At 38.0% G+C, this 25,675-nt stretch overlaps 1 protein-coding gene across 7 annotated transcripts in view; it reads left to right on the forward strand.

Moving 5' to 3' along the window:
• TBC1D4 (TBC1 domain family member 4) overlaps window positions 1–25,675 on the forward strand; it is a 110,201-nt gene that overhangs the window by 64,962 nt on the left and 19,564 nt on the right. For 5 of the 7 annotated variants that reach the window (XM_083819914.1, XM_083819916.1, XM_083819919.1 and 2 more), the window contains 9 exons: window positions 1,282–1,371; window positions 5,003–5,107; window positions 7,914–8,046; window positions 9,975–10,066; window positions 10,865–10,975; window positions 11,566–11,685; window positions 15,214–15,288; window positions 16,309–16,535; window positions 18,373–18,522. In XM_083819914.1, the coding sequence (XP_083676040.1) occupies window positions 1,282–1,371; window positions 5,003–5,107; window positions 7,914–8,046; window positions 9,975–10,066; window positions 10,865–10,975; window positions 11,566–11,685; window positions 15,214–15,288; window positions 16,309–16,535; window positions 18,373–18,522 (1,103 nt within the window). The remainder of the gene's footprint in view (window positions 1–1,281; window positions 1,372–5,002; window positions 5,108–7,913; window positions 8,047–9,974; window positions 10,067–10,864; window positions 10,976–11,565; window positions 11,686–15,213; window positions 15,289–16,308; window positions 16,536–18,372; window positions 18,523–25,675) is intronic. The other 2 variants (XM_083819915.1, XM_083819920.1) reach the window with 1 other exon arrangement.

The following is a 25,675-nucleotide window of genomic DNA, read 5'->3' on the forward strand; positions in this document are numbered from 1 at the left end:
ATATTTTTGCATATGTTCATAAATGATTGAAACACAATTAGGAACAACACTTTATGGAAACCAGCATAACTCATGAGCGCAGGTAAATTTTAAGAAAAAGGAATCGCTCATGGACAACAAGAACAGAGTTTCAAGGGGCAGAGCTGACTTTCATATGTGATTCTGGTTCATCTGTGCTGGTGAGATCTAGGACTTAGTTGAAAAAAGTATTTTATTCAAAAAGATAATCCATGAAGATTTTCTTATGAACAAATAATTTTTTCAGTATGACTAAAAAGAAGCCCCAAAGTTCACAGCCTTATGTTTGAGCCTGCTTCTTTATAATTTGTACTGATGTCAAACTGTTCTCATCTGTCTTTCCCAGATGAGTAGTCAAATGTCTCTGCTTGCACTGAAGGTTTCTTGCTTCAGACCTCAGAGTTCTTTCTTCTCTTGCCTGAATTGTATTTGACATCTTCAGAGCTTGTACTGAGAAAACAAAAGGACACTTAGAGGAGGTGACCCATAAAAGGAAAGATCTTTGGAACTTAAGCATTTAGCTCTCTGTTATTTTGAGTTTTGTCATTCGATTTGCATTAAAGATCGTTCTTGCCTTTCATTCTCTTGGGGAAATGCTAACTGAAGTGAGAATGCATTGCCCTTTGGAAAGCCACAGCTATCCCTGGTAATGAAAAGGATTTAGCTATAAAACTCCTGAAGCTCTGTGGAGTAAGTTCCATACACTTGCAAAGCAGTTTGGGAAAGCTGAAGGATTTGTAGCAGAACCTCCACTTTTCTCAGTCAGAATTGTTACAAAAACTTAAAGTATCACCTTAAGATCAGCATAGTTTCTCAGCTGATCTGTGGAATAGCTGTTACGGTGTTGGGTTTGTTTTAAATCAAAACCACCCACAAATTCTGTAGTTTTGCTGATTTCTGTATTGGACCTTATAACTTAGCCACACTGTTTGCTAAAGGTTTTGGTGTTATCTGCCAAGCATGTGATCTTTTGCCAAAAATAACTCAAAATGATAAAAGAAAAAAAAAAAAAAAAACAAAGCCTCTTTCCAAATCTTTTTCCTATTGAATTGAGTGTATTTTTCTTGCTGAAATACTCTTGCTCAATCGAGGCTAAATTATGGCACCCTTATTCCTGCTGAGTGAGCTGGTATGCTGAAGGTACTTCATGTGAACAAGAAAAGGCTAGATTTTGACATTTTTATTGCTGCTAACACTGTGCCCTGTGCCTCCAAAACAGTTATAAACTAGACTTTCTTATTTTTCTCATTTTTTTTTTTCAAGGTTGGAAGATTTGAAGTTAACCTCATCAGTCCAGACACCAAATCTGTTGTGCTTGAAAAGAATTTTAAAGATATCTCCTCATGTTCTCAGGTAAGCATTAATAAGAAGCAGAGTATAGATTATCAGAAGAAAAGGAATTGATTTGTTCTTCAGCTTGGTTGCCTTGTTAACATACAGGAAGCAGAAAAAAGAAATGTGGAGGTTTTTTTGGCATTCTGTCCTGCTCTCCTTTATTCAGTCTCAAAGGCCACTTTTAAATATTTTATCCTCTTTGTCTAAATCACAACAAATGAAAATAGATTGCTGCTTTGCCCCATTTGCTCCTTAATTTAAAAATAGGGTGGATTTGGGGAGATTGTGCAGGATTGTGATACAAACCCTGCATCATGTTTGACAGCAAAATGTTACTGACTTCTTTGGGGAGTACAACAGAAGAAATTGGATATTAAATTATGATTGCTTCATAAGCAGCTGCAGCAGACTTGAAGTAGTGATGGCAAAAAATTATAATAGTGAGAGCTGTTATTCAAATCAGGATTGCGCTCATCTGGTAGCAGTTTCAAGTAGATATTGCACAAAAATTATGCAATGTCATTCTGAAAGAGCTTAAATACAGAAAAGATGAACACAGAATAATCAAAGTGAGATGCAGTAGTGGTAACTTTGATCGTTGGTCAGAAAGCTAAGTATAAACTGTTCTGCTTTGTGAGAGCATTGGATTTTCTTTGGAAGTAGCTTAATCTCCATTTAGGATGTTCTGGGAGTGCTGTCTCTGAATTGCTGATCTGAAAGCCTCTGGAGTGAAGGGAGGAGAGCATCAGATCAGTCCTCCAGAAAAACAGCAGTTTACCTACATCGTTTCTTCTGGAATATATGGTAATAGATGAACCTAGCTTTCTCCAGTATAAATGTGTCTCATAAAAAGTGAAACATCAGGGCTGAAGGATTTTTCTTTTTGTCTTGTTCATCAGCTGTTACTTCTGGTACTTTCTGTTTTAAGGTCTTTTTTTTTTTTTTTTTAACCTTCTGCCATTCCCTGTGCAGGTGCATCACTTCAGGCCACCTTAAACGTTATTATTCTAGTTTAAAGTATGCTTTCAGGCATACTCTAAACCTGCCTTTCACCCCCAAGTGCTTTCATTTTAATGCTAATAACAAATCTGCTCTTGCATAACTGTGCTACAAATGCTAATACAAATTAAGAACTGGTCAGTACTTCTGAATCAAGTGGAGCCTTAAACTACCAACTATAGGCCCAGGTCCTTATGTAGAGTCTAACTACAGCTCATGTTGCTGTTGAGAGTGGAGAAAGGCATGTGAAAATACAGAATGGAACAATGATCAAACAATTGCCTACTAATAACTTTATAATAAATACAGATCAGAAAGATTCTCAAAGCAGTGGTATGGAAAGCAAAACTTGCAGATGGTTGAATCTTCCTTCCACCTGCCCGCCCTTTGTGGGTGTATTGAGCTCAGTAAAAGTGACACTTCAATTTTACATGCTTGTAACAGGGAAACAAAATTCCTAAGTGCAGAAAACATTTTTCAGCTAACTTTAAAGTGTGATGGAGACCAGCAAGATCATTGTAGACCTTTGACACCTAGCTTTTCCTTCAGTAAAATAACTGTGTGCAGTCAGTAGTGTCAGGTAATGCTGCATGTTGGGTTTTGGAGGTGGAAGATTGGATTTCACTTTCATTTGGAGCAAAGCTTTTGTTATTTTGCATGCTTGAATAACTCAAACAGGCACTGACAATACTGTGGGCTCTTCCTTTAATGCAAGAGATACTTTAGAGAAGTCTTTTTTTTTTTTCTTTTTCTATGTTCAATAGAAATGAAACATTTAATTTGTTCAAGGCTAAGGATTTGTTTGCTCATCAGTCTTTCTTTTAAGAATTCAGTGCTAGCCACAGGGCTTCTCTGTTGTGGATTTATGGGGAAGCGACTTACTGCATATTGTGAGACTGCAGCTTAGCAATGTTTGTTCTTCTGAGCTTCAAGAATGATGAAAAAGAGATGTTCTCTTCAGCTTGTTCTGGATTCTTTTAGTCTGGCCTAATAAATTTATTTTATTCTATAACTTAAGTATGGTTGATTGGCTGCATTCAATTCATTATCCACATTTTTGCATAATTGTCAAAGCAGCAAAATGGATGATAAACCCCTGTGTGTGCTGGTGAAGCTCAGCTATCAGACAGCTGTAGAAATATTCTTGTTTCAGCCTTGCTGACCTTGAGAGAACTGAGAAAAATGAGAAAGGTACGTGTTCTTTTGGCATGACAAGCCAGGCCACCCCCCTCTTAAAGAAAAAGTGGTGGAGTTACTGTTAATGCTGCTTACAGCTGCAGTGGTGCAAATGTCAAGTCCTTCTTCCCACCACACGTTCTCCTGTGCAGTCTGACAAATCTGACAGCAGGAAATATGTTCAGGCACTGTCAGCAATGAGGGAACCAGCATCTCTCCCATCCGCCTTAAGTAAATACAGTTTTCTTGTAAAACAAGGCAACAGTTCGCCCTTATAGAGATGAACATATGCGTATACATCTGTTCTTTTTCATTTTATGCCTTTGAAAGCTTTGCATGTTAGAGGAAAATGGGTTCAGTTAAATCAGAATTGATGTGGACTACAGTAAAATGGCATTTGTGCCGTCATAGGTGGTCTCTGTACTTAAGTTTCGCCTAAGCAGCACAAATGTAACCTCTGGAATTTTGTTTTTAGTTTTAAAATCTACTGGGATTAGTGACAATATGTTCAGTCTGTCACGTAGTATGTTACCAATTTTGTCTAGAGTGTTTTCTGTACACACAGACAAGTTGTTTTGCCTCCTCCCCTCTTTTGCTATATAGGTGTTTTCTTTGGAGATAGATCCAAGCAGCTGAGTTCTGCTTTCTGTTGTATTTGAACTTGAGGAATTAGGCTTTCTTTTGGAGAGAATCTGCTATTACCATACTTAGATGATAAAAACATTGGCAAGAGCTTTAACAATAGTGAGTCATGTTCCATGAATCGAGACTGGGAATATAGTGCTTCTTAGGAAGCAGCTCTCTTTGATCTTCTCAGTGCTGTTTTTAGCAAGGCAACATTCCTTCTCAAGCAGTTAGACTAGCAGTTAGATCTTGAAATAAAACATCAGTAGTAACGAGTAGTAATTCTTGAAACTTCTGGTATGTAACTCAGTCTCGAAACAAAGAATTTAAGAATCCAGTTGTAATTCTACATGCCACCGCTCATTCTGTGCTCCTTTTGGTGTAGTCCAGGTTTGCATTACAGGAAAGAGAAGATCCGTCACTACTTTGATGCTCCTCCAGTCCCATGTTTTAGTGTGGGCTCACTGCATCCAGCTTTCACTGCAGAGGCAATTCCAAATACAGCCTAGGACTGTTTCATTGGCTGCCCATTCAGTTTTCTCTAATAGAGGATATTCAGATCCAGATTTATTGCTGTATGACTTTTGTTTATCTCATGTAAGGAGCTCTATTACCTTCTTAATGCAAAAAAACAATTAATGAAAAATTAACTGTTGTAGTTGTGTAATAGATCATTAGGAGGATGTATTTATAGTTTCTCAAATTTTTGTGTTGGCAAGTGTTGGAGTCTGGTCACTTTTTTTTTTTTTTTCATTTTGGAAACCAAGGTGTTTGTAAAGTAGTTCATTAGTGCTGTTTTTTAACTCTCTCAAACTCCTTTTTAAACTTTTTTTTTGTTTGTTTTGTTTAGGGTATAAAACATGTTGATCACTTTGGCTTCATTTGCCGGGAATCTGTTGAACCTGGGTTAAGCCAGTATGTTTGCTACGTGTTCCAGTGTGCAAGTGAGTCTCTGGTGAGTATAAAAGTTAGCTATCCTAACTTTTCCATTGGAGCATGTCTAAAGCATTTCCTAAGCCATGGGAATCTCTGCTCTGCTATATCAGCTGAGACTCAGTGACCACATGTTCTAAGGTGTGAGATCTCAACTATGAATTTGAAAATAAGAAAAAGAAAACACATACATTCTGTTCATATATAGCCTTATCCTGGTACTCTACCATGTCGTTATTAGTAACAAATGGAAAAAGTCCAGATGGATGAGTTCACACGCAGGCTGCAAGCATATTTGGACTTTGTATTTGATTTTAACTCTTGCATTTCTGATTGTTGAGACACTTGGTTGCCCGTTAAATACACAACTACATGTATTGAATCAGTAATAAAGCTGATGATTAAACCCAAACAGACTTTTCCGGGTAGGGTTTTAACTACTGGCCTGATCCTGCATGTGGCTTCTGTATTTTTGCTGTAGCCTCTTGTTCCTCAGGAGAGGAAAATAACAGCATCTGATCAAAGAAGCAGAAAACCTAAGTTCACACATGTTATGTGTGGATGTATCCAACTGAAAAGTCCAATGGGCATTTGATGAAGTATGTATCAATGAGTTGAGGATTGCAGTGACAGCGATTTAACTGATAGAGGTAGTTTAATAATGTGAGACATCAAGGAAATTATTTTGGCTACTGCATTTTTATTTTGAACTCTGACACTTAAAAAGAAATTGGTTTCTGTTCTGAAACATATTTGCTACTTATGGCTGTGCTAACAGCTGTTAACTCTTTCAACTAAACTTAAAAATCACCTTTCTATCTAGCTGCAAATGTGATTTCTAAATCCGGTAGCCAACTTGAGAGTTGGTAGATTTATGTCAGTAAAGCTTCTAACAAGTAATGTCCCTAGGTGTACGATGGTAGCTGAGGCTGTGCTTTTATCAGGATAAGAGTTTGCTATGAGATCAGCTGACTCTTTGTACTAACATGAGATGTTACACCTGACTTATTGATAAATCTGACCATGAATATTTAGTTCAAAGATGCTTAAAATGTGGTGTATAAAGAAAACACGTATCTATGAATCCTTCTACATAGTCAGCTACTGCTGTATGTGGGTACGTCCACATTGCAATACTAAATGAACAAATTCTTTGACACTAGAAGCAGTGCAGAGCTGTAAAAAACAAGAGCTGTCTGGATTCTACACTGCCAGACTATGTTAGTAGTCTTGTGTATATTGGCTCTAAACCTAGCTACATCCTGTGCTACAGTTCTCATGATTTCAGTGTGGTCAGAATCTATGCGCTTAGCACTGTCCTGTGTATCTTCCATTCAAGATACCTTTGCTAGCTTACATTTAAGAATTACATATCAGCATTACAAGATGGACATTCGTATTTCAACGGCCTGCCTTATTGCTAAGAAGGGAGAGCATTGAGGAACTACTTGTAGTGCTTAAAACTCTTTTAAAAAATCATAAATCAGGCCACAATTAATTCAAGTTTCCACATTCAGGTGCATTTATTATATTTTATTTTTGCAACTGACAGACCTTCAAAAGAGCTTGTATATTTTCAATGTTAAACTGCATGATTTTTGTCTCACGTTTCAGCCTTCTTCAACCTTTTTATACAGTGCAACAGGTAAGATCAAGGACATGATTCTGAAGTAGAATACTTAATTCTTTTCAAAGGTTGTCTTCAATCTTGCCTCCTTCTTTCCATGCTAACGCAAAGACATGGGTAAACAGCTTTTAATAAGGATTGTGTTGCCCTAAAATACAAACACGGAAACTCCAAGTGCTTTGTAGTATATTTGAATGGGTGAGGAGAAATCCTGTCAACTTTTGACCTTTCTATGTGTGGGAACATAGCACTACTATATTTATGGTAGTGGAAGAGGATCAGGGCAGACTGCAAGGTAAGTCAGCAGTACTTGTAGATGAGTCATTGGTTGCAGTGAAGCTGGTGGCCACTCTGGTAGTCTTTTGGTCTGGAGAAAAGTGAACTGCTGTGGGAAGCTCCTGGCTGCCAGCAGGAGAGGTCTGTGGGGTTTTGTGCTAAAATAATTGAGAAGGAGTAAGTGTAGGAGAAACCTGAAGCTAAAGAAAAGAAATGAAAGGTTTTTTTTCTATTTGGTCAGTAACCTTGAGTTGCTGCAAAAACACACTTTCTAAATGAACTTTAAGATGGTGAGCATCCATACAACTCATATTTCAGTGCAGACTATAGAAATGCAGCTTGTCAGAGAACCTTTTTTTCACGCCAAAGAGGTGGTGTAGTTGAACAGCAGAATCTTGGCAACATAGTCTGAGATCCTTGCACAATGAGTACATGATAAACTGCTTTCCAAAATTGTGGTTTTATTATCATTTTTGCTGTTAATGGAAATTTACTGTACAGCTTTAAAGCTCTTTTCAAGCATACTGACGGGTGAGTTTTTAGGTACCTTTTTTCTTTAGGAAATGCAGATTTTGGACATATCCCAGATGCAATGGGAGCTAGATGTGGAGGCCCTTCTAAATGCATATTTCTGTCGTCTATTCTTATAAGTCCGTTTACCTTTTGAAGTTCTTTACATTGCTAAGGCCTCTATAAGCACAGTAGTTGGAAGTTTCAGAAAACACATGAAAAAAATCCAGTTAACACCTTGTTGCCTTTGTCTTCAGAGAATAGGCTGGGGATACAACCTTGAAATCTTTAGAAAACAACAAACAGGTTTCTTTGATTGCAAAACGCCTGTCTCCGATGTGATTTATAAACCTTATTTGATGTATATAGCGTGGATTTTTGTTTATATGCTATCTTTTTGCTCCTTCCCCTTTAGGTTGATGAGGTAATGCTTACCCTGAAACAAGCCTTTAGCACCGCTGCAGCTCTTCAAAATGCCAAGACACAGGTTAAACTGTGTGAGGCCTGCCCAATGCATTCATTGCACAAACTTTGTGAAAGAATCGAAGGTAACAGCTGAGTTTTTCATTTTTTTCTTCTGTTTATTCTAGAGTTGTTATACTACTATCACAGAATCATCATTATCATGTTTAGTTATGTCAGTTGTGCGCTTTCAACTTATGTGATGTAAGAACAGAAGGAAAAGTATCCCAATAAGGAGGTCTTACCATCACTTTCCAGTCTGTGCAATTAAATGGAGGTGACTGTAGTAATGCTATTGCAACTGAGTGTAATACAGCTTGTATTATATATACGTACTCTTTCACTGTCATACTTCTCTTAAACTTTGAGAGCCAAAAAACCAACAGCTCTTCCTTTTATTATCCTGAAGATGCATTCTTTCAAAATGGATCATAAAAAGACAGCAGTGATCAAGAAATAGTCTTTCTTTCTCATGTGTTCCTTCCTTCCTCTGTGTTGATATTTTTTGCCGTTTTTTTAACTTTAAAAAAAACTTTTTTGTTTTCATTCTCTTATATACTTCAAAGCCTGGTTTCCTTTCTATTATAGGAAGTAAATTAAGATAGATGATTAATATCTAATAAAGTCAAGGCAAACTACCTGACTTCAAATATGATTCCACAACACTTTTTGATTTCTGTGCAAGTGCGGTATGCTAGAACCTCTGCAAAATACATTACAAGATAGAATTCCAAAAATTTTAATTGCAGGATCCTATTTTTTGTAGTCTGATATGTCTCCATGGAAAGTGTTGTATGAAAAAAAAAAAGGGGGGGGGTGCAAGTATGTTACAATAGTCTTGTATCTTCTGGTCTGGTTGCAATAATGATGACAATTACCAGCTCTCTCATTCATCAAAAGTCAATATTGCTGATTATCTCCCTCTGGTGGATGAAAAACAAACTATAAAATTCTAGTGGAGAGGCATTCTTTTAAGCTTGTGACTGATGTTTTCTGGGTTCAGCAACAGGCATTCAGAAGTGATAAACATTAACTGGGAAAGTCTTCTGTAAATGGATAACTACAGGGGCTGCTGTATAAGGCAGCATAAGTATCTTGAATATGAGCACTTGCAAGGGTTAAGTATCTGGCATCAAAATAAAATCTTTTTTAGGGTAACAAGTTGAATAACATAACAGAAATTTCTTACTTTGTACTTAGTGACTGAAAGACTTTAGTCTCCTTTTCATTTTATTTTTCTTCTTGGTTTAGAATCTAGAAATTTATCATAATGAAACCCAGGACTTCATGACTTTTGAAAATCTTTATCTGCTATGATTGCAATTGTGTATGAATGATATCTACCTTGGGTGGAAAAAACATATTTTCATCTGATTTGCTGTGGTTGTTTTCCCCTAGTTTTTTTTTTTAAATATTCCTAGAATAAGGTCTGTTAATAAATGTAGACTTTATCAAAGATAAGAATTTTTTTTTTAATTTTATTTTTTAATGTATTACTTCTTTTATTCAGCTCTTGCTTTTAAAGGTGATGTCTTCTGTTCTCTGGTATGACCTGCACCCTTTACTTTCCTTGTCTAGAAATTCATATAAACTTTCAATTAAAAGCCTCTGAAAGCTTCTTAGTATCTTGTGCAATGAGTATCTTTCAAGTTATATCCCTGATCTGTTTCTCTCTTCCTCCCGTCCCATACAGATGTCAGGCTTCTGTCATAGTGATCTCTCGGTACTAGGATGGCAGATGTCAGTGGGGTAGGGACCGCAACCTTATACTCAGGAGCCAGCTGCTTAGCTGCTGTTAGTTCTATTTTTACTGCTAACGAAATAAGAAAACATATGGTTTAGCAAAACCTGAAGTATCTTGTATCAAGTACATCACAGATATCCAAATATCATACATCAAACTTTTTTGAACTTAAATGCAAGTTTATACCTGTTAATTAACATTTTTTTTTCAAAAGTGTTTTGAGAGATCATTTGGGAGTCTAGAAGCTTTACTTTTCTTTTCTCTTCTCAGGGCTTTATCCACCAAGAGCCAAGCTAGTAATCCAGAGACATCTGTCATCACTAACTGATAATGAGCAAGCAGACATTTTTGAACGTGTTCAGGTAATAAGTTGGAAGTTGTTGTCTCAAATTTGAAGAAGACAATGATAAAGTGAACTAAACAATTTTTTGTTTTGTTTTGTTATGCTGTTGATCTAGAATTCACTACTGTTCCACCAAACACCATACTGAAATAGCATGATCCAACCTAATCTAATATATGGTACACTGCTTTCAGAAAAGTTTTGGTTTCCAAATCTGCTGAAACTTTCTGTGTTCATACCCAGAGTTTTTTTTTTTATTTTCTTTTACTGATCTTAATTCTTCATCTGTAAACATTTTTTTCCTACCTGAAAGTGATGTGGAAATGAGTTGAGTGAGATATGAAGGTATCAGGCAGGTGGTGGGCATTTTCAGAAGCTCTCATTTGACTTAAATTCTGAGGCAAAATGGTGTATACAAATGTACTCAAGTGGATCAGCTACATGATAATTTAGGTTTCTGAAGGCTACACTGTTTTCTAGTGGTCTCTAGAAGGGAATGCCTGTTTGATTTATGTGTGTTCTTTATTCCATTTATAAGCTTAGACAGTGACAGACAGCCTTTGAAAACAAAATGTGTAGTCATAAGGCCCCCTTCCCTCTTTGTCCTGCAACCTTCTCCATATGGAAAGTTTTTGGTCTGTTTTGCTTGGGAGTATGAAGGCACACAAATTATGGTGTAATACAACACATTAATTGTGCACTCTGGCATCTGGAGTGTCAATATATTAACTTCAAAGAATACATACATATGGAAATGAAAATAAGCAAATCATGACTTGAAAGACAACTTTTTTGTTTTCTTTGCTGTTCTTGACAGAAAATGAAGCCTGACAATGACCAGGAAGAAAATGAACTTGTGATCCTACATCTACGCCAACTCTGTGAAACTAAGCAGAAAACACACATTCACATTGGTGAAGCACCGTCGGTAAAGCTGAATTTTGTATTATTCCTCTCCCTCTTCCACATCCTATTCAAATGCAACCTTGAATACCGGAGGGGACGCTGCTAGAGTTCATCAGGGACAGCTGAAGCTGGGTATTGTAATTGAGAGAGAACTGTGAAAGATGTGATTTGGTTTGATTTACTGTGGCATTCCCCCTCCCCCCCCCCTTTTTTTTAAAAGGTTTGGGGGCAGAAATGGAGGGAAAAAGACAAGCCATTATTTTTAGATCTCAGTTTCTTTACAGTGTGAGGATACCACTTTTTCTCTCCTTTTCCTTCCTCCCCGATCCCTATTCTCAGTCATTCCTAGGGAGAATAAAGTAAGAATGAAGAGGGCAATGGCTTCAGGTTAAACTACAAGCTTATCTAGCTTATCTTTAACAATGTTGTTAAATTGATATGCTTTTTCACGATAGTCTTTAGGGATTAAATGTTCCTTTAACTACTTCTTTTTTTAATAAAGGCCAAGGATGTGTTGTTTATTATGTAACTTGGTGCGGCTCTAGTCTTTGGAGGCCTGCAATTGCAAAAAGAATTGTCAAAGCTGAACAGTGTCCTTGTTCATTTCAACAGATTACTTCTAACAGTGCAATTCCAGAAAACACCACCAGTGGTGGCAGGTTTAAGCTTGACGTTCTGAAAAACAAGGCCAAGAAATCCTTGACTAGCTCCCTGGAAAATATCTTCTCAAGGGTAAGATTAACAATTCATTGTCAGCAGTTCTCCCTGATATCCTTGACAGTAAAATCCTATCAGATTTTTTTTTCCTCAGTCTAAATACTTTATGAAGCTAGATCACTGTTTTGAAATCTGAGGGTTACAGCTGGGCTGATGGTGCCTTAACGATGCTAGAAAGCTTATGGTAAGGTCACACACACACACAGAGGAAAAAGGCAACTTTCTGAAAAATGAGCATTCATTGTATGTGGCAAGTGAATTAGCTGAGCATTATCAGATGTTTTGCTTCAGAAAAAAAAAATTACTCAGGATGGTTTTATGATCCCATAAATGGATATATTACCTATTTTTGAAAGAGAATAACTGTCTTTACATAAACTGGAGATTTTTGTTCTGAGAATTAACATTGCCTCTTATATCTAAAAGCTCGTGTTGGTCATTAACAATTTTTGTACAGTAGTGGCAAAGTAGTCCTTCTGCAGGAAAAAAACAGAGTATGTTTAAAAAAAAAAGTGAGTTGCTCCTCTTATCAGTGCTGCTAACTAGGTGTGGTGTGGATAATTGCTGGGAATCTCTCATATTAATTAACCTTTTAAAGAAGTAATCTGAATTGCAGATTTTGCTTGTTGTCCCTTGCTTAGGAGGGAGAATCCTAAAAGCAGAGAAGAGGCTTATAGAGGAGTAACTGAAGAAGGCTGGGTGCCTGGGATCCTGTATGGTGTTACAGAGAAGGTGCAATGAGCTGTGATATTAAATGACAATGTTCAAGTATAGTTCAAGCAGTGAAGTTAAGCTTCCGCTAGTAATTTTAAAAATACCGTGTTAAATCAAGGCTTAATAAAGTTAAAAAAAAAAAAGTTAAAGTTACACTTTTCCTGCAGCTTGTATGGGCATGTCATAAAGTAACCTGCAATCTTGAGATGCCACAGATGTTCCCTGTAAAAGAGGCAAAGCACTATTTGCCAGGGACAATCCAGCTTAAAACTTAAGGTTTTAAGGCTAGGGCTAAAGCTCACCTGGTCAAACCTGGCTCACCTTTGGTGGCAAATTTTGCACACTGGGAACTTGGTTTGAGTATGGAGAGAGAGCAAATAAGAGATGTTGGTCAGCAGATACGGATAATTTCAGCAGTCTGAAATATCATCGAATGGTGACAGCTAAAGTCATGCTTCTACTGAGTCTGATTTCCTTTCCATGCCTAAAGGACATGTGACTGGAAAGTGATCTAGCTCTGATGGTGGGGCACTAACCCTGCAGTCATTGTGGAAAAGGTGAACATCATTGGGAGCATCCCAGTAAAGCAGCCCTGCTGTATATGGACACAGTTCTGTGATCATGTGAAGGAAAAATCATTTAGAAGAAATTCACTGCTTAAGTTGAAGTCTCTCTAAAGAGAGCCAGCTTATCTATTGTTTTTGGTATAGTTTGTTCCTTTCTCACTCACAGGATCTCTGAGCCATGCTACATGTTACAGTACAAGGTTCTACTTAGTCTGTGATCTAGTTTAAGGGGACACCCAAATCGGCACTAGGGCTGTTTTAAGTTTGCCCGTTTATGAAGCAAACTTGCTGCAGTGAGAAAGATTGTCTCACCTTTTGCTAGAGATCAGGAACAGCAGTATATTGCAGTGAATCATGATGCACACAGGGATCATCACTGCAGATTTATTTAAAGGTTACACAATAGAAGAACTAGAAAAATAATTTACAGTGCAGATCAGACACTATTAATTTGGTTAGATCAGGTATATATGATTGTTTCTATACAACGTTACTGTACATGCACTGTGTGCATTCTGTGTGTGATACACATGCATGTGTTGTACAATGACTGTTCTGATAATTCTTACTCTTCAACAGACTACTATAACAAGCCTAATAGATCATGGTTAATTTCTAAAGGCATTTAGGCACCAAATACCCTTTGGTGTAGTGGTCCTTGCCCTTAAGTCAGCTGCAAATTGCATGGCATTAATGTAAGGGAATGCAAATTGTGCATGACTTAACACCTTTATTTTTAAAGTATAAATAGTAACAAAGATTCTAGGAAAGAAAATATATTTTTATAAAATTGGCATACAGCACCTTACTGCATATAAAAAAAAAAAGAAGATTTAAATAAAAGTCAGCAAATGTGGGGGGAGACTTAAACAGCCTCAATCTTAGCAATATAAGTATGCAGTAACCAGGTATCTAGGAGCACTTTAAATGGAAGGCTTTCTAGCTAGATAAATAACATCAAGTGACATTTTAAGCTACTTGAACAAGTAGCTGCTCACTGCTGACCATAGGGAAACATGCTGGGTTTTGTGCTCTGGCTTCTTACTCCCACAGGAATGTCACTTTTTCACTTGTTTGTTTTTGCTGGAATGGTCTTATTTTTGTCAGGTTTGAACTGGAAACAGGCTGTGGTTTTCTAACGAGATACCTCAGAAAAAAATAAATATTACCTCTGTTTGACCTCCTGAACACGTTTCTACTAGCCCATGTTGCACTAACCTTTGTGTTTTTCTGAATCAAAAAGCCTTTCTTACATTGCCAAAAGCATGTGTTTTTAAAGCTAGTAAGAAACTTCCGGGTTACCCTTTGTTTGTTTTATTGTGAGAGGGTCAGTGAAGAGATTCTTCAGGCAGAGTATTCATTGGTAATGAGCTTAAATGGGATAATGTACTTAAGGGGCACTGCAAGTCTTGAAAATGAAAATAAACCTCACCAGGAAAAAGTAGGCTACATAAATGTTGCTGATGTTGATAAAACTCTGCCCTCTAGTTGCAAGCATACCAAGAAGAGCCCTTGGTCTATCTGTAGTTTTCCTAAAACCCCTATTTTTTTCTCCCTGTTAAAGTATTGAAAACAACTTACTTCAGCAGTTGGTAATGCCCAGCAGCATATGTCACCCATGTTTTGTGGGAGTTAAAGACAGGCTGAAGGTAGTAAAAAGCTTTGCTAATTTATCACCTCTTTCTGTGAAACAAGATGACTCTGAACAGGTTTGGCAAAGATCTACTAGCACTATCAATTTAGGCTCAGCATTGTCATTGAAAAGGTTTGCCTGGATCCAACCTTATTTAGTTGGACTTGCAGCAAAAGAGCGCTTGTCTCAGTTTTAGTGCTTTCTTTACTTTTGCCCCGGTGGACTTAATTTGTCTGAAATCTCTGGATATGTAGTGAGGTCTCTGCAATTGTAGCATATCAAGTGCATCTGATAGCTGCAGTGCAGGCACAGTATGGAAGTCTGGAGATTTTCTAACTTGACTGTTTAAGCCAACTCAGCTATTTTGCCTCAAATGGATGAAGAAATACTCGGTTGCTTAAGACAAGAGCTGTAGGGTTAAAACTCCTGGGAGTTGGGGGGAGAAGATATGATTCTGCCAGCTAAAGATATTACTGCTTGCAAAATCGAGTGCTTACCCTATTATGTGTGGTCTTCTGTCAAACGTATTGCATGCCTGAACTGTCCTGTGTTCACCTGCACAGCTGTTGTTTAACCTTTGGAAAAAGGAGAAAAAGCTTGGATTAAATTATTCACTTTTTTTTCATGTAGGGAGCCAACAGAATGAGAGGCCGCCTGGGAAGTGTGGACAGCTTTGAGCGCTGCAACAGCCTTGCTTCTGACAAAGTACGTAAGGAGCTTAGTTAAAATTGGCACGCGTTCATGCATGGGTGGTAATGAAGCATAAATATGCCTCTTTTCGGTTTGAAGGAAGTAGCACAAAGCACATCAATTTACAAAACTCAAATAAGAGTTTCCACTGAGAGGCGGAGGTTGTAGAAAAGCTGGAATATATGTTGACTTGGAGCTTCAGCTTCAATCTATTGTTTGGTTGCCAGTCCGTTGGCTTTTTTTTGCTTTTTTTTTTTGTTGTTTTGTTTTCTTCTACATTTCCCTTGCTTTTACAAAAAGCAAAGAACTTCTGGTCAGCTTCTACCTTGTTTTGCTGAAGCAATTGAAAATGGTCCTATCTCAATAAAAGGAAATGCTCTGAAGGTGAAGAATCCTTTCTGTAAGTAATAGTTGCTTTAGGGAAGTTAAAATATTGACCTAAAACCAGCTGTTGGGCATGCTTTACAGTGGCAAGGGGGCGGAATCCTGTTCACTTTCATTTTATTTCCTGTTTTCAATGTTTTTCCTCTTACCTCATGCGAGGATTGGTTGCTGTTTTTCCCAGGAGATGGAGATTCTGTTATGGTTTTCCTGCCACAGTTACTCACAAACTGGCTGTGTAATAACAGCCTCTTTTCCAGGATATCGCTTTGACGGTACAGGAAGCGTGCTCGTGATATGTCGAGGAAACTAGCTAAAAGCGGTTTCCCTAGTCTTTTCAGTCCCTGTGTTCTCCCGAAAGAGACAGAATTCTGCTAGCTGGAATGCTGATCTTTGTAAGAGGATGCCAGAGTAATTAGTATGTTTTTGTATTGTATAGAAATTTTTATTCCTCCTTTCCGTTATTTTTTTTTTCCCAAGAAGGATGCCGCTGTCTTAGCGTAAGTTATCAGAGGATGTCTGCTTTGGGTGATAATTAGCATACAATAGGCCGTGACCAAGAGGGAGGAGAGGCTTTGGTGCCCCGATGAGGCGCAGGGCTGGCGGGGTTAGGCGAACTCTTTCAGGCCTCACTCCTCCAGGACTTCCTTCCAGGACGCTTCGCCGAGCGATTCTCCACCGGCCACTCCTCCGGCATCACCCGTGTCCTCGGCCTGGCAGCCGTTTCCCGAAGAGGACTCGGACTCCCCCCAGTTCAGGAGGCGCGCACACACCTTCAGCCACCCGCCCTCCAGCGCCCGGCGGAGGATAACCTTCCAGAACGGGAGGTCCCAGAGCGCCCGGTCTCCGCTCCTGCGGCAGAGCTGCGTCGAGCCGCCGAGGTGAGTCGGGGCTTGACGTGCCACGGGCCTCTTCCCACCTGACATTTCAGTACACTAACTTATTATGTATTCTGTTTCTGCACTGCTCTGCGTTTATTATTTTTTTTCAGCCTGTCTTCTCCACCTCCGAGTAGTTTGGTGCTTTGCAGTAACTCGCTAATCCCCAGATTAGTGGTAGAGGGGAAGCAACAATCCATCGAACTGATCAGCAGGCTGGATGCCAAGTTGGTTGGTTGTTTATTGGCCAACTTTGAGATGAGCCTTTTTGGCTGTGCCTTTTGGAGGCTGTCAGGCCTTTCAGAGAAGAGATCCCTACCACTTCTAACTGCAGAGACAGTAGCCTGAGGGTTTGCACTGGGATGAAAAAAAGTACTATCAGCTTCCAATGTCAGCTGCTGTGTTCGCCAAGCTCCTGGAGAGCATGCCCAGAATTAAAACTACTGAAGAGTCTCAAAAAACGACTTAAGGATTAAACACCTACTGTGAACTGTGAGGCATGTGATTTCACTGTTTGCTTTTCTCAGGAGTTTCCCTCTGTAACTCCTTTTCCCTTCCCATTTGGAGGCTCTCCAAATAAATGTCATGTGGGATACGACTACTTCAGGAGCGCGGCATAGTTCCTTCGCTTGGTCAGGAGAGGTCCCCATAGTTCACTGTGGACCTGCTTGGATGTGCTTAACTTTGTCTGCATCCTGCCTGTCTATAGTAAGTCACCAAGCAAACTGCAAAACCTTTACAAGTCTCAGGATGAATTTTCTGTGCTGGAGAAGCACTTTCTCCAAACTAATCATCTGGCGCAGTTCATGGCTGCAACTTATGCTTTTTGATGACTCTTTCTAAATATGGCTTTAAATAACGTATCACGTGCTTGGTGTCTACATTAAAATATGAGTATGAATGCCATGCTGGCTTGTAGATAAAGACAAAGAATTTTATTCTTTTTTAAGAGAATGGAATGGGGGGTGAAGGGTAAGAAACCAGCTTTGAAATAACTTTGTTACATTGTGTTTCTGAAGAGATAACTTTTTTTTTTACTGAGATAAACTTTGGTTATTTTTTTTTCCACTTTCCATGTTGTATGCAAACAGGAAGCCCTGGCAGTTCAAACTGAAGGACTTGCTGACTTCACTTCTTTGTAATAACTTTAAAGAAGTCGCTGATTAATTCACATCATCAGCAGATTTTCAGTCAAAACAGCTTTGTAACAACTTGGTTCTTGGCTGGGATTTGCAGTCTCCCCTTTCCTATTGGGGATTATCAAAAATGTTAAGTAGAGGAAACTGAATTGACTTTAATGTCCCCCCAGCACAGATTTTCTCTAAGTAATGTTTAAACATATAGTAGGACTGTCTTCCTTGATTAAAATACTCAACAAATAAAATCAAAAAATAATTCCAAAATAGTGCATTTAAATAATCTCTACTTTGTATAATGTGTTCTAGGAATCCACTTTAATTATTTTTAAAAGCAAGAAACAAGGGGAAAAAAAGCAACAAGGTGTTCTATCTTACTGGAAGCAAGTTTCTAAGGATTTATTTTTTTTAATCATTTCAGAAAGTCTTTCTGAATTTGCTTTGAGAATAAATAAGGCCAAAAATTATGGTCATCTGTCTGTTCTTAAATGTCATCAAAATAATTCTTAAGAGAAATCAACCATAACAATAAAATCAATGTTTATCAGGGAAACTGTCCAGTAGTGCATTTGGTATACTCTATCTTCTGGAAAATTGAGTTACTGTAAGCCGAAATGAGGTACTTGGCCAGTATATTTAATTGGGATATTTTGTTGTATCTGATTCCGTGCTGACACATCTATGTTCTCTTATTGCCTGCACAGCCCAATTGTTGGGGTTCGACGCTTTTTCAGTGAGAGTGAATCTACACCACCTGGTCTCCCTTCCTCTGTCTCTGCCCCTTCTTTCTTGAAAACCCTTTACCAGGGCTCAGGAAGGTTACTCCAGCACTCTGAAAATGACCTCTCCAAGAGGTGAGAGCATTGTCTCCTGACTAGTTCTTCAATGCCACCAACTTAACAACACGTTTCCCAGTGCAATGCCACACACTGGATCTCTCCCATCCTGCCTTGAGCTCCTGCATTTCTAACAGACTTTCTAAAGACTTGATGCAAATCAGCGAACAGGCTTTTGGCCAAAAAAGCCTGTTAAAAATAGAGGCTTGTCTGCTGACATCTAGTAACTGCGTCCTATTTCTGTTGCAGTGTTTCATATCTTCTGCATTGGTTTGTTGCTTGAAATGCAGAGTTTTTCAAGAGTGTTATGCCACTGTGATGCTTTCTGTGCTGAATGCATGTTGTTGCTGTGATTGTTGGCATATGAAGATGAGAGAAGAGCAAAGTGAGAAGACTACAGTACTAATGTGGCATGTCTGTACACGGGGAAGGGGAAATGCCAAGTTAGCTGAGTGATACTAGCTATGAGATGTTTAGAGGGAATTGCCAAGTGACTTCCAATTAAAGATGAGTGGAGAAGAAGCCAAGATGCAAGAAGGGCTTTTCTAACATCAGCATTAAAGACTGAGTACCTGGATGGAAGTTATACTTTTTAATATAAGAATAAGCTCTCCTTCAGGAGAGTGCATGAGGAAACCGCTTATGGGTTATTCGTCTGAAGTATGACTCCTCCTTATTCATGATGGACCTTGTTTTGAACTTCATGATGGTTTTTTTTACCAGTTGCAAGCCTCTCTGTTTCTCTTCTGTCAATGACAACTTCAGTCTGGCCTTGTACATGGAACTATTCTGAGATTTCTGCTACTCTTCATCTCTGAAGAAAAGTAACAATAGTTTGCATTTGTAACACAAACGGGTGATAATGAAATCTTGTTTTCAGGTGTGTCAGGACTCTACTACGTGGGGATTTCAGTTCTCAGATGTGTGTGGAACTTCTTTAGGGGTGCCTAAAGACTTTTTTTTTTTTTTTTTAACCTTGTGGAATGCAGTTTCATTAAACTTGCTCACATTATTATGTCATCTCCATTTTAGGATAGACCATAAGAAATTAAGTAAATACACAAATTAATGTGACAGGCAGTTGATTTAAAGGTGGCTTTAAGGTACAGTTTGGGTTAGTCGTCTCTAATAATATATAGGTTAGAGTAACTAAATACAAAGTATGTGTCATCCCTAAAACTACACCATATCCTGCCTTGATTTTACTGACATTTAAAGTGTCTCTTCCCAGCCTCTAAGCTCTAACTAATGTACAACATGCATACAAAAACTGTAATGTGGAAATGACTATGAAACACATAGTGAGAAGATTCTACAGTAAAAGTCTTTCCAGCAGAATAAGCTGGCGTGCAAGTGCAATAAGGTGAGACGTCCTTACAGGAAGGTGACCATGTAGCCTTTGTGTCAGGACCCTTGCCCACTTCCCTCATGCCCCTAATTCCACAGCTTTTAAAAAGTAAATGGTAAATTACCTAGATTCCCCTTCTAATATTGAGGTAATATAAATCAATCATTCCTTATTTTTGAGAGGAATTTCAAGACCAACTTTAGAAACTTTCACAGCTTCGAAGATGCAATAACTTTCTAACTCACCCTACCCAAGCACAAATGAATAAGCAGTAAGCAGTGTATATATTTGAAATTTGAGAGGAGAAATTGTCATCTCATCCACTAAAAGTAGGCCTTTAATATCACCTGTTCTAGACCTTGTATCCAGTAATAGTCACTATGTAAGTGAATCAGATGCCTAGATTTTCCTTTCCTTACTAGACTGAAGTAATACTAGACCAAGCAGCAAGTAAGTGAGTTGTTATATTAGAAATAAAAGAAACTAATGGTTGCACACTGGGATGTGCAGAGATACGGGTGGAAATATAACCTCTTACAGACTACCTTAACTTCTTTTTTGTGTTCTAGTCCAACTTTGTTTCTGTGATCCTTTCAGTTAGCAGTCTTGGTTCAAGCTGAACCAACTCCTGGATCACTTTTCATGGGCAGCTGGATCCATTAAACGTAGTGTTCTGAATTTGGGGAATGCAGGTATTGACTAAGACTGTACTTAATGCCAGGTAGTTCCAAGATGAAGTGTCTGAGGTACTACTTTTCCTGGTTTTGGCTATGCATGATAGTGAAAGTATTCAGTTTTATTATAAGTGTTTTGAACAGCAAGATGGGGAGATCTTCAAATTAGAAGTAATTTCCACTGGAAATTCTGCCTAAGTTTTGTAGTATGCAGTTTTCTGATAACATTTAATCTTGAATTTGTGTAAAAACTGTGAAAATGGCATTTCATCAGTTACGGATCTTGCTGGGAGCAACTGGGCCTCTAAATTGTCGTGATAAGGAAATTGCAGTAGCCAAGGGCAAAGCCCTGGCAACTAGTTGGGTTTATTTTAGTGAAGTGTATGTGAAAAATACATCCAAAAAAACATGCTGAACAAATAATCCCCATATGGTGTGACTCAGGTAATCCAATTGTCATTTTAATTGGCTGATGGAAAATGACATATTTTCCAACTCATGTTTGTTCATCTCTTTAAATTTTCCCCGATTTAGCTTGCACATGTGTTGATGAAAGTACCTTGTCATTCCATCAGGTCTGTGCATAAGAGGAAGTTCAAATCTTTAATGGTGTTCTTTTTCTCTTTTGGCTCTGTTCTGCTGAGAGGGCTGTCTGCTATCCTGACAGAGTGTCAGGCTCAACATGAGGTGTTCCTACTGTTCTTGTGTGACTGTAAGTTGGAATAGAGTGAAGTGTGGCAGCCCCTACAAGATGAAGAACGGTAAGGTGTTAGGAGCCCTAATTAAAACTTTAGTGCATTTTCCTCTCAAAGAATAATCACAGTGACTATACGTTCATGAAGTGTATCCTATCCGTGTTGCACTGGAGGAAAATTCTTGACAATCTGATTTCCCATATTGCATAGCTTTGAGGTAACACATACTACAGCAGGCAGCTTTTCTTGGTGTTCTGGTGAACTTCAATGTGCAGGAGCAGAGCCAGTTTCAGTCAGAATTCATTTTAAAAAGATGTTTGATTTGTAGCAGTCAGATGGGTTTATGCAAATAGCATCAAGTCAGGGTAAGCTGGGGAGTAGGATGTTAAAACGCATCTCTGCTATTATATTTTTGTCTCCATGTATTGGCTGCTCTAGAGAAGATAATTCCAATGCACATTAGCATCACCTTAAGCATATGGTCACAAACCCAGAAACTGATAGTAGGGGAAACTGCTACTAGGGTATTGGAGATATGGGGTACAGTGGCTCTTGCCTGACTGTAGAGATCTCCATCTCAGCTAAGCAACTGAGAGAAGTAAACATTTCTGTGGCACAATTGCTTTCATCCTAATTTGATCGTCTTGTATTATTCTGACATTTACAGAGCTCGCCCTGCCTATATATCTACCTTTCTTTCTGAGTACTAATACAGTCACTTGTGCCAGTCAGTGGGAAATTCTTCATTTAGAAAGGATGAATCACAATCTAAATGTCTCTTGACCTTCATTAAAGAACAAGCCCCAGTTGGCTAAGATTTAAAAGGTTATTGTTTAAATGTCTCTCTAATGGGAGACACCTAAAGACAGGAGGAAAAAAAAAAACAAAAACGTTGTTCTTCAGAGAATTTCACTGTGGGAAAAGATGTATCTTTTTTGTAGTGTTTGTGAGCATGGTGAGATTTTTGTTCTTAATTCTAATAATCACTGCTATAATGCTTTATGTACAGAAGAGATGCTTTCTGCTGTAAGGAATGAACACTATAGTAAAGTTGGGTGCTAACACAATATTAATAGGTGCCTTCAGAATGTCTTTACTGCAGTGTCAATTCATTTATCTAGAGAGAAGTCTAGAATGGAAATGGTGCACACATTTTTTTAAATTTTGACAAATGTGCAGTATTTAAGATTGAACATAGGCAAGCTCAGGGATCTTTTTAAAAAAATCTTGTCAACATGAAGGTAAACAAATATGAATTTGTGAGCATAATCTGCTTTTAAACTTATATTTCTGTAATTTCTGGCTTTTGTCCTCCTTCTGGCTTTTGTTACTCTTGAAAGACAGGCCATTGGAAGAATCTTTTTTTGTTGTTTGCTTGTTTGTTTTTAATAGAAAAATAAAAGCACCCTTTTTTAAGAATGGGACAACCTTCCAGCATAGGTTTGACTTGCACTCACTTTCTCTGTTCTTTGCATTGTTATACAATGCTAATTTAAGTTGACTTATTGACACTTAAATTTGAGCAGATTGCCTTTTCAAAACAGCTTCTTTCCTCCTTTGCAGAAAGCAAAATACTTCAGAATAAGCAAAATAGCAAAAAGTAATTATTCAGAGTTAAGATAAATGACGGGAGCGAGAACCAATAGAGAGGTGTAAACTGATTGGAATTAGTTTTTCTTCTTCTCTGAAGGGAGGAATACTCTGTGTTTTCAGCTTACATATAGGCTTTTGTCATCTGAAGTCTAGGAACTGAAATATTACTTGTCTTTTTGTACTTGATCTGGGGGATTTTGTACCATGTTAGCCTCCAAATTGCAGATTTGGTTGAGTTGAATCAGTTGTTACCTAGGGCAATCAAAATCAGAATTCAAAATGAAAGCAAATAGGGAAAACTTTGGCAAGAGCAGCAACAGTATTTTATTCTTGAGATAGTTGGCTTACATGGATTCAAACGCAAAATAATTCAGGTAAGTTTTGCGTAATGAGTTCATGTGTATTGGGGTATCTTTTTATTTTTTTGATTTACCAGTCCATGGGAGCACTTCAAAGAACAGTTTTGGGAAGAGATTTGGGTAATTGAAACCAAGCAGTAAGCATGTTTGCAATAAGAATATTTTTTTTGTTTGTTTTTCATATATTTTTTTTTCAACCTAGCTGTCTCATCTTTATACAGTGCATTATCTGATAGAATAGTGAATGGGAGGATGCATTGGTGAAATTGCATTTTTATCTCGGATAACTGCAACTCATAGATGATCTATACTCTCAGTCCTGAGTATTTGGGTTATCACCTGTGGCTGCTTAAGGACGAAAGTAAAAACTAAAATGTTTGAGACATTATGTTGAATTTATAGCTTTTCAATTTTTATAAGATACAAGCCAACTTATGGATTTTGGTTTCTGTGTTTGGTCAGTAGATAGGCTAAGTAATCTTATGGAGGGAGAACTGCTGTTCTTCAGACCAAACTGTGATGCATTTGTCTTAAATATAGAGAACTACTGTGTTGTCATTTTCCAAAAGTCCATGTCAGAGGTACGTCAAGGGATTTAAACATAAACAGTATGTAAAGTAAAGTAAAGTTACTTATGTAAGTAAATATTTTTTTTTTCTGGGAATTTTCTTGAATTATTTGGCTTGGCCTTTCATTTGTCTGTTTTATCAAGCTGAAATATCTTATGTAGAAGCTGTACCATAATCTACTTGTCATTTACTTCAAAAAAAAAAAAATCCACTCTTGCAAATCATGTCCTAGTTTGCAGTTCAGTTCTTGAACATCTCTTCTGTAGTTCATTAAAATTTTATATACTGTCATCTCTTCATTTGTGGTAATTCAACTCTGATGCGTTTAAACTTGCTCGGTTGTGGGTAGCTTGCAGTAGGACAGTAACTACTTGTAGAATGTAGTTGAGTTTTTTTTTTTCTTTTCCTTCTTGTTGGTGCCTATATCAGTGCATAACCAAAGAAATATCCATCCTCTGCCTTGCCCTGGTGTCTAGGCTCTATGATCCGTAGTTTACACAGAAGTTATACAATTTCTTGAGTCTGAGGTTGAGGAAAATGTCATTAAAAACTGGAATTAATGGTTAGATTATTTCTGCTAGATAACCCTGTGAAATGTGTCCCATGTAGATGTTTAACCCTGTATGTTGTCAGAACAGGGACTTTATGGCCTTTTCTTAAGAGTTTTCCCTGTGAGTATTTGAGGTTGAGTATCACTGCCCTGACAGGAAGGTTGTGAAAGTGTCTCTCTTTCCCCGCACTGGGAGGCAGCGAAAACTCTGCTCTGCTTTCTGGTAGCAATGACTGAACTCCATTTAAGATTTCGTTGTTGATGTCATTGTTTTGGAGCTGCCCTTGCTTTTAGTCTCTCTGCTCGCATTAATAAACCTCTACATTTTGCAGGGAGCTGGTAATGATTGCTCAGATAGATATACCCTCCCACCCCCATTTAGAAGTACTCACAGAGCTGTTGCTGGCCTGTCTGAGCAGAGCACTTACCTGCCTGTGTTTTAAAATCCACAGCTACCTTAAAACCTGAAGTAACCTAATTTCTTGCAAATTTGATCAAGAGTGAAGCCAGCCAATTACATTTAAGTATGGGAGATAGGAAAATCTAGGGATAAGTATTATGCAACTCCTGTTTTCAAGTTGGGAAATGTGTAACCAAGTTAACTCACAGGGTTTTTGCACCACCTTTCTGAACCACTTCATCACAGGATAGGTGATATTACCGTTTTATTCTGACTTCATCCTGATTTTATTCTGTATTGTTTCATACCTCCAGATCTTATTTTAAGCTATGACTTTTCTTTTTCTTTCTTACTTTCAAAATATCACTAAGGAAACTTTGCTCTCTTTTTATCTTCTGTTTCCTAAATTTTGGTGTTTTCACTGGTGCTCCTTGCCCTTTGTTGAATATGGCAAGGGGTGTGCATGAGACGTTCAAAAAATTTCCTCTAATCACTCATCAGACAGCTCTTTGAAGGAGGAGGTGATTTAATGGTACTTGCTCAAAATGCCAGGGGAATTTTGGTAGGGATGGTGAAACAATAGAAATATAAGGCCTAAGAGTAGTATGATTTGCACACTTCGTGAGGTAGCACATAATGACTAATCCATTCCACTGTAAATTCTGGAACTTGAATGACTTAAACAGCTTAGTTCTGTAGCCTTAAATAGCTGACCTCTTATTCAGACTTTCCTGTAAATTTTACTACTGTAAGTTAAACACTATTCCCAAGACTATCTGTTTAGGGGGTACACTAGCCATGTGTAGATTTCTGTACATGGCAGCAGAAATCAAGTTTTCATTCCCTTGTTGCATAACTTCTGTTTTAAGCCCTGGAATGACTTAGTTTTTGTGTTCTAACAGATAATCTGTAGGACTTGAAATAGCGAGTAGTAGTTTCATTAGTTATTTATAAATAACATGAGTTGTTTTGGTTAATATATC

Source organism: Anser anser (genome assembly GCF_964211835.1).
Source record: "Anser anser genome assembly, chromosome: 1".
Taxonomy (NCBI): domain Eukaryota; kingdom Metazoa; phylum Chordata; class Aves; order Anseriformes; family Anatidae; genus Anser; species Anser anser.